Source organism: Barbatula barbatula (assembly GCF_947034865.1).
Source record: "Barbatula barbatula genome assembly, chromosome: 25".
In the NCBI taxonomy this organism is placed as follows: Eukaryota; Metazoa; Chordata; class Actinopteri; order Cypriniformes; family Nemacheilidae; genus Barbatula; species Barbatula barbatula.
Genome location: NC_136788.1, coordinates 16,176,711 through 16,189,677, shown reverse-complemented (window position 1 = coordinate 16,189,677; position 12,967 = coordinate 16,176,711). Strand labels below are relative to the sequence as shown.

Sequence of the window (12,967 nt, the reverse complement as noted above, 5' to 3'; positions counted from 1 at the left end):
ATTTATAGTATAAATGTATAAAACGTTTTTAGATTTTAACTTCCATGAGGTTTTACTCACTCAGTTTTACACAGTGAGTGAATGTGTAAGCCTGGGGCTTTACCTTTTTAAAGCAACACGTTGGCATGAAATAAATTTTGTATAAACTAAATAATAATGTTTTTATTTATAATATTTATAATTGTTTATATATAAGAAATAGTTTACCGTTTCGTCCTCCAGCATCTCCAGACCTTACCTCACCAGAAGACTGATAGCCAACAAGAAAAAAACTTAATGTAAAATATTCTCACGTGACATGGTCGGCATACATCTTCTTGGACAAATTTCAGTCCCAAGGCGGACGCGATCGTCTACTTAAACGCTCGTAAAGCCCGTCTCTCCCATCCACAAGACGCATTACAATGCTCGCGTTTAACTTCACCGTGCCTCTCTCAGTTGACTTTACGCGCCCTGAAGAGTATCTGATATTTATTTTTCACATCCTGTTCGCCACGAGTTCGGCTCTCCTGGCCGGTTCTGTGGTCATCGGCATCGTAAGCACCGGAGCCCTGCGCTCTCAGAACCGCTTCATCTTCATGTTAAACACCAGCATCAGTGACACATTAACCGGCTGCTCTGTGTTCTACCTAGGCCTGTTTGATGTCCAGGAAGGCTATCCGTCACGAAACGGCACGTATTACATTCTGCCATCATTTCTAGGGGTGAACGTTCTGACTTTTTTGTTTGCGCAGTTTGACAGATACCTGGCCGTGTGTAACCCATTTTTCTACAAGCGTCACATCACGCGTGGGGTCGTGATCGGCGTCTGCGCGCTTTGCTGGGTTTATACGTATTCGTTACTGACCGTTCTAAACGTCGTGCCGGTAGACTTCGCCGCTCAAATCAACGCGTTTGGGGTGATAGTCCTGCAGGGGATCGTGGCCGTCAAAGTTCTGATGACCATCAAACTGTACATGATCGCCAGACATCAGCTAAGCCGAGAGGCGCCCAGCAGCGAGAAGGAAAGCAAGAAAGAGTCACTGCGCATTATTGTTTTTGTGGTCATTTGTTTTCTCATTTTGTGGTCTCCGTCCTTTATAAACCTCTCAGTGAAATATGTGACCAAGACCGGACTGAGGTTCAGAAATGAAGCCACGAATCTGTTCGCAATCATGGCGCGCTTTAACGCGCTCAGTACGCCGGCGCTGTACATTTGGGGAAGCCCAGCGTTGCGCGCCGCGGTGTGGAACTCCGTGTGGAGCAAAGTATTCAAAAGAAGAAAATCTAGGTTAATCTTTGAACATATTTGTGTTAAACAGTGATTTTTATACCTAATACACAAAGCAATATTATGGAGGCCTACAGTATGACTAGTCCTTTAAAGATGCACCTAAGTGTTATTTGTTTAAGTAAAATGTGATTATTTGCAATTTGAGTCTTCACAATTGGTGTATACGTGCATAACTGTGCTCAAACATTTTTTTATAAACAGGGTGGACTCCACGAAGGGAGGCGGACAAATCCTCAGCATGGCACAGCACTGTATCCCTACATGAGCAACACAAACACGAAAAAAACTTCAGCTGCCTTCTTGATAACCCTAAAATGATTTAAAATATATGAGTTGTCAGAATAATTTCATTCTGAAACGCTTTCCGATCTTTTGGATGCCAACATTGTTGACGTCTAGTTACCTCATTTGTTTTGTCAGCGTTTTAAATTGTTTGGCTTCTCCGTGTCTTGTTTTCAATAAGTTGATGTGGTTTAGAAAAAACCGTTAAAGAGTGCTGTGTACGCTCGTTTTTATTGGGCTTAGATTTGTACCAACTCAAGATACAAGAATCCACACTCACCTCTAAATTCACACTTTAAAGACGATTTTCTCATGTGATTCTTTGAAATCCGTTGAATCTGACACTGAGCTTGACTTTCTTCAAGCTGGTTACCCGTTTTAACTTGTACCACTCTTCAGAAGTGTTTTGCTTTATGTCGTGAGGTAACAGCTGTTAACTAAGAAATTGGCGCCAATCCTTTGATTCAAACATGAGCACGCACTAACGGACAGCGCTGGATGGATTCAATGAGGACTGTAACACATTTACATGGACGTATTTCATTTAGATTCTAATGAAAAATTGAATCGTATAAAATAAAACTATAGTCCTTAACTGACAGATTAATGTGCTGAAATTGGAGAGTACAAATACCAGGTAAAGTAGCCTACATGAATGCCGTTTTTTTTTCAAATTCAGAAAGACGAATGTTGGTTAAATATGTACACCCTTAACCTGAACTGTAACGACAAAAAAAAAAACTTTTTAAGAGAATTATTTTACGTGTCCAAATATTTCAGACACAAATATAACAATTTGTACAGATTTTTTCTCACTCAAATGCTTAACCTATTTATAAAATAAATGGACCAAAATGAATATATTAGCATCTATAAACTTATTTCATAAATAAAAAAACACATGTACATCTTTAACTTTAATGGACTGTTTTAATAAAACTTTTTAAAAAATATTCTTAGATATAAAGATGAAGACTAAATACTGTAACTGGAGAGGTTAACAGCATCGGATCAGTGTTTATTCCCAAAAAGGTAACGGAAAGGTAAAATTTAAAACACAAATCTGATGTCATATTCAGGTACGGGGAAAACAAGAAACTTGAAATAACTCAAACTTGAGACAATACGGATAACGTAGCAGCAAGTTAAAGCTCGTTTTCAAACTCACTTATAATCAAACTGATTTGCAAGGAGTCCCCGTGAGCCATAAAAACAGCTGCGGACTCTTTCAAATCAGCAGTTGAGAGAACAAAATGAAACTTTATAACACTGAGGACCTGGAAAACAGCCCAACACGAACTGATCATCTTTGTGAAATCAAATAAACACGACAAACTACAGGTTCTACATGCGTTTAAACCTCTCTCTACCTGCAGCTCACCAGATCAATGGAGAGCACTTCAGGACTCGGCTGGTGGTTCGAGCATTGCGTTTGAACAGATCTTCATGTTGAAGTTGGCAATAAAGCCACAGAGTGTCAAAGTAGATGGGGGACGAGAAAAACGTGACAGACCAGCAATCGTCTCCAGTCACCCGACAGTCGTTCTTAAACTGTATGAAGCATATTTAAAGTGAAAATGAAAACAAAACTGAGAAGATCTTGAGTTTCACTCTCCCTTAGTGACCAGATCTTCAATGTAGGCATCCAGCTCATCATCAGAGCTGATCTCTATGTCCTGAAGAACAACAAAAATATGAACTCAGTTATTAAATGAAACCAATCTTGTGTGTTCATATTTTCCAAGATTCCACTATATTTATACATAGGCACATAGCTTTGTAGACTTCACTTACTACTACGTTTTTACATAATTTTTGCGTTACAGTTTAAATGATATTTTGTTTACATAGTAATTAGCATTTTCCAAATAAACAAGGATGAACATTTTTTTTAAACTTTTCTGTGTTCTAAGATCTTGCTTCACTTTAACGTCCCATGTTTGCATGACACATAACGTACATAATCAGAATGTCACATATTAATGTTCTTGTGCATTAACAAGGTGTGTATTTCAGACCTCCTGAACTTTCTGCAGCAGAGCTACGATGTTCGTTCTCAGTTTGCGAAGTTTTTCATCTGACTCTCTGAGTTTGGCCTCTGCTCCGCTGCTCTTTTCCTCCACGGCTCGGGCACGTGACTCTGCTCGGGTCTGATAGGAATTACATAAGCTCTGCAGCCCGGCCTCATACTGCTGAAAATACTCTTTCTGTAACACAAAAATCAGAAAAGTTATCCGAGCAGTGACCAGACAAGCATCTCGGAGGACTTCAGTACAGCAATGTTTGGTTTATACTCACGAGAGGAAAGGCCACAAGGTCCTCTGCGCTCATTGTGTTTACAGAATCTTTAGGGATTCGGAAATCCGGCGGGAAGAAATACCGTAGCAACGTCCTGCATCAAACAAACAAGTCATCATGAAGTTAGTAATGAAATGCACAATGACAGTACAGTAAACAGTACAAACACTCAGACTTGCCTCATCATGGTCACAAGGCCTTCTGTTGTCTCTCTGCTCGGCCCGCTCTGAGTCGTGTCGGGTTCAGCAGCGGTGGGCGGAGTTACAGACCGTGCTGGAACCTGGTTGGTGTCTGGACTTCGTGACTCCGGAGAGGCGGGACACATAAGACGGACATCATCGCTGCCTTTAAACACCCTGAAGAAAAACATGTTCTCCATAAAACATCTTAAAATGTAACAACATTTTTCACGATCCTACTACTGGACATTCAAATACAGATTCTGATATGCGTAGGAGATTTTAAAATGTATTTTAACTTGGTCTCTGATAGCTGTTCACTTTCTATAAATAATTGTTTAACAAACAATATACATTTGTTCATACTCATAACTGTTTATTATTTGTCATATACTTTACGTATATATTTTTGCATTACACTGCTGCCTCCCGAATTTTACCTGTTGTAAGCATCAAAATATTTGTGTGTTTCACACCATTAGTGCTGCGAAAATCAAAATCATTAAACCATTTTATATGTTTGTTCATACAGTGCATGTATGCTTATTTCAAGGTTCGTATGTTTGCGCATACCATCGGTCCCTCGGAGTGTTCATGGGAACATAGTCAAACTTGATCTTCCAGCGAATGCTCTCCTTCCCCGTCTCTACCGCTGTTACACGACCTGTGAACCACTCTCCATTCACCTTCGCCTCTACCTGAATGCCTTTATCTATAAAAAACGTTTAGTCGTACTTATTACATGGTAACCCACAATTCCATAGACCCTTCATTTTTAAATACTGAAACGGAGTGCAACATTAAAAATAATGTGTGTTACCTTTCTGAGCATTTTTTGTTGAATCTTTCTTTAGATCTTCAGTAATAGCATTGCTATTACTGACATGCTGAAAGAGAGTTTCCAGATTCATTAAATCTATCTCCCCACGTTATGTATTACATTTGATTTTCGGAGGGGGGTTTTATACCTCTGTAATGGTCTGTTTAGCTGGTGCTGGCTTTTTTTCCATTATGGTTTTTCCTCGATTCTGAGCACTCGCTACCATCTTTGATTTCTTGGGCTTAGGTTCATCCTCCTCTGACACACTGTCTTCTTCATCCTCCTCCTCCTCCTCTTCTTCTTCTTCCTCCTCCTCTTCCTCTTCACTTTCTTCCTCCTCTTCATCTTCCTTTTTTTGGACCTTACCCTTCTTTGCATTTACTTTCTTGCTGGCTGAAGTTTGTTTGACTGGAGTTTTTGTTGATGATGGCTGAAATAAATTATTCCAACATTACTTTATTTTATATAATAGTCTGTCTGAATCCGCTTTGCATTGGGGGTTCTTCGCCTCCACGTCACTGTGGATTATCCCTTGTAAAATAACATTATTTTAGTGTGTATGCGTCTAAGATTACTTACTGTAGCAGCACGGCTCTGTGTTGCGTTTCTGCGAGCTGCTGCCTTTGAAGGTGGAGCAGGGGGCGTGGCTACTGGTTTAGGGGCGGTCTTTGTAGTAGGGGCAGGTGACTGCTTAGCTTTAGGTGAAGGAGCCGGTGGAGTCCGGGTAGGACGTGAGGGTGGGGTTGGTTTAGGGGGTGGGGTTTTCACTGCTGGAGGCTGACTGACGGCTCTTTTGACCACAGCAGGAAGAGGTGGTGAGCGCGGACGCGGTGCTGTTCGCTGGGATGAGCGTGTTGGCTATAGGACGACAAACACGTAGGTCAAAAAACCCTTCAAAAAACACGAACCTCACAAAACCTGTCAAGAACATGTCATATATTTCACACCAAGAAAGATTCACAGTACCTGAAGTTCTGCAGGTTTTGTACTGACGTCTAGAGGAAGCCGTTTTATATCCGCTGTCGATTTTATTGTTGTCGTTTTCTAAATCAAAAGAAATAAAGCATTCAGCTCAGAGCTGACGGAAAATAATGGACATGTATGCACCAGCTCAGAGCTGACGGAAAATAATGGACATGTATGCACCTGCAGGGCCTCCAGTTTCTCCTGCTGTTGGCGGATTTTTTCTGACAGATCTTTCTGTTTCTCATCCGATGTCTTCATATCTTTTTTCAACACGCCAATGGGCAAGTTCTGTTTCTGCTCAGCGGCGTCACACCTGACAGAACAGGACAAAATAATATTGTACAAAGCAAAAACCACAAAACATCTTATATTGTGGCAAATCTAGCACATCAACCTGTCCTGCGTTCCATCTGGGTTCATAAGACACACCCAGCTGTCTGGGTAGCGCTTGTCCACAGCATCCATCTGAAATGGAAGTGTCCGCCATTTTAAACACTTATCTGTAAAAAAGCAGACAAACCTGTCGTTACGCAAAACATTTTAGAAAATTTGTGTGAAGTGTGGAGCTGACGTTCACATTCATACCGCATTGGATGGTGACTGGTATCTCCATGGCTCTCCGTCGACGAAACCGAAGCTCGTGTGATGGGGTGGCGTTCCAGTTGGCCGACAAATAACCGAACTCATCCCAGAACTTAACTATCCCTTTCTGAGCTGTTGAGGGAAACATTCATTACAAAAGATAACAAGCCACTACCAAACCTACCATCAACAAAAAGACAAAGACTAACCTATACCAATGTCCTTCCAGTACTGGGCGAGATATTCTCCCATTGCTCTCAGCAAATGTCTGTACTCTTTAGCGTCTGCAAAGTCTTGCTTGTTGTGAGTTGGTTCAAGCACTAGATAGGGTACATCCACCACTCCTACAACACCCCCACAAGCCCTGCACACACAAATATTGATCATCCACGCCAAAATTTGATATCCGTCAACGTGTTGGCAGTCTGTAAATGTAAATGTGCACGTTTCTCGCTCACATTCCTCCCTCCAGCTGTGGTCCAGTCTTCTCGTACATCTTAATGAGACGACTGCAGTTGTAGATGAACATTCCATCCTGATCTCGTCTTTCGATGTTCACGCCAAAGATGAAGTTCAGCTCCTTGGGTTCCTTCAAAGCTCTGATACAAGAACATTCATAATAGTTGATGTATGAAAGCTTTTTTAAAAGTTTTTAATGTGTTGGAGAGATGCGTGTTTGTGAGTATTTTACTTTTGTTTGGATGCATGGATGGCTTGTTTTCTGGTAGCTTCTGAGCGCAGCGCTGCAGCCGAATCTTGTGCTTTTCTCAAAGCAGCCTGGAATTATTAAAAGAAAAATATATTTTTCCAGAAATCTTTGAGCACAGTTTTTGACATTTCAAGTGTCAATCCTTCACTTTTGACATCTCTGTTTGAAACCAACCACAAGAACTCTGGCCCCTGCATTTGACTCCCTCTTTTATTACTAGTCTATGGAATTGTTTCTGCCCATGAATGTGTGATAAAGGAGGTTGTGGGTTCTTACTCTGGCATCTTTGGATAGATCATCACCAAGCTTCAGCTCGAGAGCTCGAGCTTTACTCTCGGCCTCCTTTGCCTTCTCCTCGGCTGAAGAGGACGTCACAAACATACACAAAGAATGTGTGAAACATTGCGTGAAACAAGCACATCTTTGTTTCTGTCACATTACTCAAACATTTCCTCTGCTACAAAGTTTTTTTAATAAATATGCCTGGTAGTTTTGTATTTATGACCATGAACAACTTGCTCCTCTGTCAAAACATGTTTTGCAGTATTTAAATAGATTAAAAACAGAAATGGTCAAATAAAGGAAATTACATCAGAACCCACAAACGTAGTTTCTCATAATGTACTATTCTAGCCGACTGATGTTGTGTTGCAGGTTGGACTACTCACCGAGTTTTGCTAGGTGATCTGCTTTCTTGACTTCCTGTTCCGCACGGGTTTTAAAGCGTGTTGATGTGTATTTGTACATCCTGTAAGTGAAACAAAAATACTGGACCACTGAGAAAAATTTTATCCCATCTCTTCAGGAATTTAAATATCTAGATTTTATAAACAGAGTCTGCACAATGTTGGAAAACACATTGACTTTTACAACAACTGAAGTGTAGACTGTTCCAAGATGGCCGACATGTCAATGTGTTCACAGTTTGGTTCCATGAAAACAAAAGCGTCTTAAGTAAAGGAATGTGTGTGTAATCGGGTTTTATGGGTATACCTGGGGTTATACAAACAACAGGACAATCTTTTGGTTCGGACTTTGTGGCCCTGAATAAAAATCCTCATTCTGGGGTCGATGTAAAGGACCGCAGCATACGCACGGAAAGATCTTCTCTCCGGTTTTCTGTTTAGAAACACACATCGGCAGCCCACTTGAATGTTGTGGGCCTCACTCAAGATTTTATTAGGGTCATATTGACCAATCTAACTCATGGGAATCATCAGTTAGCATGTGGACTTACACTCCTTCAACAGGTGTGCCAGCCATCAAAATGTCCTGGTGGTCCGTTTCCACATCTAACTCTGGCTCTCTGTTGTCCATCAGTTTCAGATTATAAACTACAACAAGAGTACCTGCCGACACATATGAAGAGGTAAGTTTTGCACCAACCCCAAATTAACAATTACATAACATTAACAAGCTCTAGAACTAACCGCTTGGTCCTTCAATCTTCTTGAACTGACGGAACAGCTGCTCTTCATTCTTAAAGGGAGAATACTTAAAGATCAGTTCGGTCTCGATGGCGTATTTCTCCGGGTCTTGAGATAGAGGTTGCTGGGTCTGCAAATCCCAACTTGGCAGCGGAACGATCACCTGCAAATGTGTGACAATGGGCCAATGAAATTCTTCAAAGTCTGCTGCCCAGTCAGAATAAACGTTCACTTGAGCATTAATCAATGACGTACCTCATCCAGCCCCTCTTCTTCATGAAATGTTCGTGACAAAAACAAACAGGTTAACTTGTTGTCTTTTTTGGTGAATAGAATGAAGTCCTTTCCAATTCGCATTGAACCCCTAAAAGAGACAATAATGCGAAACTCAGCAAAGAGTCAAATTAATTTCGGAGGTCACTTGCCCAATTAAATCAATTATTAAATTAGAGCAGGGCACTATACTTACGACTTCAATCCATTTCCATATTGGCCAATGTGAGTGGATTCTGGGAATCGTTTGCTGGATTTGCCGAACTGAATAACATGTGTGGCCTCACCTATTCAAAACAGTTCCAATGTCATCACTGCGGCTCTGAAACTATTCTGTGTATGAGATCTTTCTGGGTTGTCATATGATTTGTGTGGGATTATCTCAGCTACTTACTGGGATCCATTCCAGTGCCATCGTCAAGAAAACAGAGCATAAAACCGCCTCTCAGATCCGGTCTCTTCTCTGATTGACCACAACAGAACAAATTCAGATTGTATTAGCTATCGGTTTCTAGCATTCGTAGTTTTCATTCTTATAAGTAATGACTACAACTGTTTGTGCAAAAGAATGTTTCCAACCTGTGAAGATGTCTATCCGTGTTGCATTCGCATCTCTGTAGACAAGAAACAGAGCTGACGTTCAGTTCCTTTCAATACTTTACACAATTGTAAAAATCGTAACTATCGTGATAGCTTTAGTTTGCATATAAAGTACCTCGAGTTGTCCACAAGTTCGGCCAAAGCTCCAAAAAGAAACTCATGGGTTGTCCTGTTGGCAACAAAATAATCTGTCAACAACAAAATAAATTTTACCTTATGATGGCCATTATAATTTATACCAAAGTTTGTTAAGACTTCTCTCTAAATGACAAGCATATACAAACAACTATTCTTGAAGTTCTTCATTTGGTTTTATGTTCAATCAACAGATATTGGTCATGATTAATGTCAGAACATTATTGGTAGTCCTTTCGCTCAGCATTTTCCCCTTTAGCATCCAAAGAGTGTATCCTTGTAGTAGTTTGTGTACCTTCTTAATCCTTTCTCTTCGATTCCAACTCCAAATTAAAGTTTGAATCTTCAGCCACTTTCAGGCTCATCTTCAGTCTTGAGGAAATTTCATCATTTGATGGCAAATTTATCCAATCTTCATGTGTAATTCCAAAACAGCTAATGGTGTCTGACCAGCATCCAACCATAGGCACCAGCAATAACCTCTTGGAAAAACAGTTGTTAACGGTTTGGCAGGGAAGTGTTGGCAACAGACGAATTACCCACCAGGGTTAAAGGACCAATCAATGGATATTGGTACACAAACACTGTAGCTTTGGAGAAGCCCATGTTTCATTTGGGATGATATGCAACTTTGAAGAGTCGGGCCGCAAAAGATATGCTCAAAGTACCATGGAAAACAAGTGTTGGGTGACAAAGAAGTAAACATTAAATTGGGGGGTGGGGAGGTTTGCGTCGTGGAGATTTTCTTGCGGTCCTAATTCTTCGTTCTTGACATGTTTATTCAAAGCACATAAAATAGGTTTTTACTTCAGGCGTGGTTACAAGATTTTAGGGAACACAAAGCAAGCAAGCAGGATATTCATGGTCACACCTTTATATTCTCCTTTATTTGACCACAAAGTTGATTAACATTTTCACTACTGTCTTGGTCATTTTTGCAATCTTTTGCAATTTGTGCCATTACTCAACAGTTGTAAGCAGATCTGTTTCATAATATTAACAATTGCTGATCTACCTACCTCTAAACATCATATAAAAACTGTGGTTGTTTAATGTTGGTCAAGTGATTTAATACTGTATAAAGGAACCGTTTTCAGAATGATTCAAATACCAGATGGCAACGTCAAACTCTGCAAGAGGTTAAAAAGCAACATATACAGCAACTACACGTATGAGTTCTAAAGAGCACTCTTCCGAGACCAATAATGTATGATAGCTGCAATCCGAACAATTTTTTGTTTTAGCAAATACACAAACAATGTACCACCATCTCGTGTTTTTATTTGAGTTCCCACAATTGCTTAACGCAATGATTTATATCTTTGGAACAACTTCGCACCAAATGTCAGTTTGATGTTAAAGATTGCAACGTTAATATTTTATAACACTTTTATGTGGATTATATTAGATCATGTAGCAACTGCTTTGTTAATAAGGACATGTTTGTCATTTGCTGTATTCAAATTGAAAGAAGTAAATACCAAGCACATTCAAATATTAATTTGCATAGTAAATGATCTGTAAACGTAACACTTTCTATTGCACTCAACTGATAAATAAACATGACTTTTCTTAGACAAGTATTATTGCATGCAAGGAGACTTTAGTATTAGTATTTTAAGGTCTAAATGGGCCTTTCTAAAACCATCAAAACAAACTCATACACATCCTACTTAAAATAATTTAAACAAGGTATAGTCATCCTTCCCCCATTTACTTGTGTTATAACATGTCCTGTTGCAGGAAGTGCCTTTTACACAAAGTTTTTGTGTGGGGACAAAAACATAACCCATGAAATACATTTGACAGGTATGAGTGGACAATTTTAACTCTGTGAAGGCTTTTAGGACACTTTATCAAACCAATGCAATGTTTCCCGGTAAAAATACGGTTGTCTCGGTCTCACGCATACATACATACATACGTATATACATACATAGTAAACATACACACAAATTGATACTTACGAGTTTGTGTGCAGATACTCAAAGGTGAGCTGAGCTCGGTTTAGTGAGCTATAATTTGTGTAGGCCATCCTCTGAAGAAATAAAATGAATACTAATAAAAAGAAAAACGGATGCTGATTGTATTGACTTTACTCCTTTACATTCTGTCCTCTGATCATGTTTGATCGTTCAAGACCTATAACACAAAAAACAAAATAAGATTACATTCAGGATAGATATTCTCCCGCTGGACATTTATTTTCTTATTGGAAGAAATCTAAGGCCGTGTTTGAAACGTAATACACACACTCTTTACCGTCTAAATTAAAAACAGCAGACATCATGCAAAAAACATACAAGAAAAGTTTTAAATAACATTATCTTATCTTTCAAATAAAAGCATATTGTAGCATTTCATCAAATGTGCAACTTCCGTCTAACCAAATTAATACAAATATTTTTTTTTCTTCCATTTTGGATCTGTTTGCATGATGGGGGTCCAGTGTCTCAGTGTGCTTTGTTGCATATTGCATATTTTGGCGAATGTGGGTTTTAGTGAATATACTACATATTAGTATACAATTCCAAACATAGCCTTAAACTACACAAAGATACTATTAAAAACTTAAAACCCTATCTAAAACAGTTTGTAGTATGTACACGTCAGTTCTTGTCATGTAGAATTAGTCACAAACTTGAACTATTCCATTTCCAGTTTCAATATGTATTGACGTGGATATCCAAACTCCCAACTTTTTGATATTTCTGACATAATCACCACTGGGTGGTGTGCATGCATGATGCAAGGCATGCATGATGTCCTAAACATCCCCTAATCTTGCATTTAAAATGCAATTCTGAACTAAATGATAACACACACAGGTGAGCCCGGGGAGTGTCGGGGGCACATTTTACTGTCCGTTCTTGAATCGCCTTCCTCTGCATATCACCGCAAATCTAAGTGGGAGTGGAGCTAAAAACACACCCAATGCCACCCCATGCTACAAGGCCCTTGGTACCAATGCAACAGCAAACCCCAAGTACCTTCCACACTTTGGTTTACAAGGAATTTCTAACTGAGGCATTTCCTCGTATAATGTTAGCAATGTCGCAACTCTCGACTGTTAAATCTTGCGCGTAATCAAACAACTGCGACCTGCCCACGAAAAACAAGCTGCATGTATAAAGTCAACAGCCTTTGTACAGTAAAACGAGAGATAGATGTGATTTCAATAATGCAAACCATTTAACCGTCCCCGTGAATTCGGTTTGTTTTGGTCCAACGGTTTCTTCCGGTTGCATGAATGCGACACCCAACGAAACCTGTTTATTCCGTTTTCGCTCATATAATGTTGACGCAAGGCCGCGAATCGCTCCAGAAGCGCTTCCCTTCGAACACACGAGCACCGAGACTGTTAAACCCGCCTGCCGCAACCCGGGCGACCAATCACAACAGGCGCTGCTCCGTTCCGATCTC

At 39.9% G+C, this 12,967-nt stretch overlaps 2 protein-coding genes across 2 annotated transcripts; one reads left to right on the top strand and one right to left on the bottom strand.

Annotated features, from left to right (window-relative positions):
• Positions 1-404: 404 nt before the first annotated feature.
• LOC306890924 (sphingosine 1-phosphate receptor 3-like) lies at positions 405-1,304 on the top strand (the record flags this gene model as incomplete). Its single annotated transcript, XM_079450939.1, has 1 exon — positions 405-1,304. The coding sequence occupies one exon, from the start codon at positions 405-407 to the stop codon at positions 1,302-1,304; it is 900 nt and encodes a 299-aa protein (XP_079307065.1).
• A 1,248-nt stretch (positions 1,305-2,552) lies between these two features.
• On the bottom strand, positions 2,553-12,913 carry morc2 (MORC family CW-type zinc finger 2). The gene is made up of 27 exons (XM_079450040.1): positions 12,734-12,913; positions 11,512-11,686; positions 9,525-9,578; positions 9,389-9,423; positions 9,204-9,272; positions 9,006-9,096; positions 8,792-8,900; positions 8,540-8,699; positions 8,347-8,458; positions 8,103-8,228; positions 7,778-7,857; positions 7,386-7,468; positions 7,092-7,177; positions 6,859-6,999; positions 6,610-6,764; positions 6,404-6,532; positions 6,213-6,318; positions 5,999-6,131; positions 5,819-5,896; positions 5,432-5,710; positions 5,001-5,282; positions 4,853-4,919; positions 4,606-4,744; positions 4,033-4,209; positions 3,854-3,947; positions 3,574-3,762; positions 2,553-3,231 (listed from the first exon to the last, which is right to left on the bottom strand). The coding sequence occupies exons 2-27, from the start codon at positions 11,577-11,579 to the stop codon at positions 3,163-3,165; spliced, it is 3,111 nt and encodes a 1,036-aa protein (XP_079306166.1). The 5' UTR covers positions 11,580-11,686; positions 12,734-12,913; the 3' UTR covers positions 2,553-3,162.
• Positions 12,914-12,967: the final 54 nt, after the last annotated feature.

Bases quoted from the DNA above. Each gene is read 5' to 3' on its own strand.
- morc2 (XM_079450040.1), bottom strand. From the start codon at position 11,579: ATGGCCTACACAAATTATAGCTCACTAAACCGAGCTCAGCTCACCTTT. The intron at 6,319-6,403 runs GTATGAATGTGA...GCTTTTTTACAG, and splicing joins ACCAGTCACCATCCAATGCG to ATAAGTGTTTAAAATGGCGG. The intron at 3,232-3,573 runs GTCTGAAATACA...GTTGTTCTTCAG, and splicing joins TGCTGCAGAAAGTTCAGGAG to GACATAGAGATCAGCTCTGA.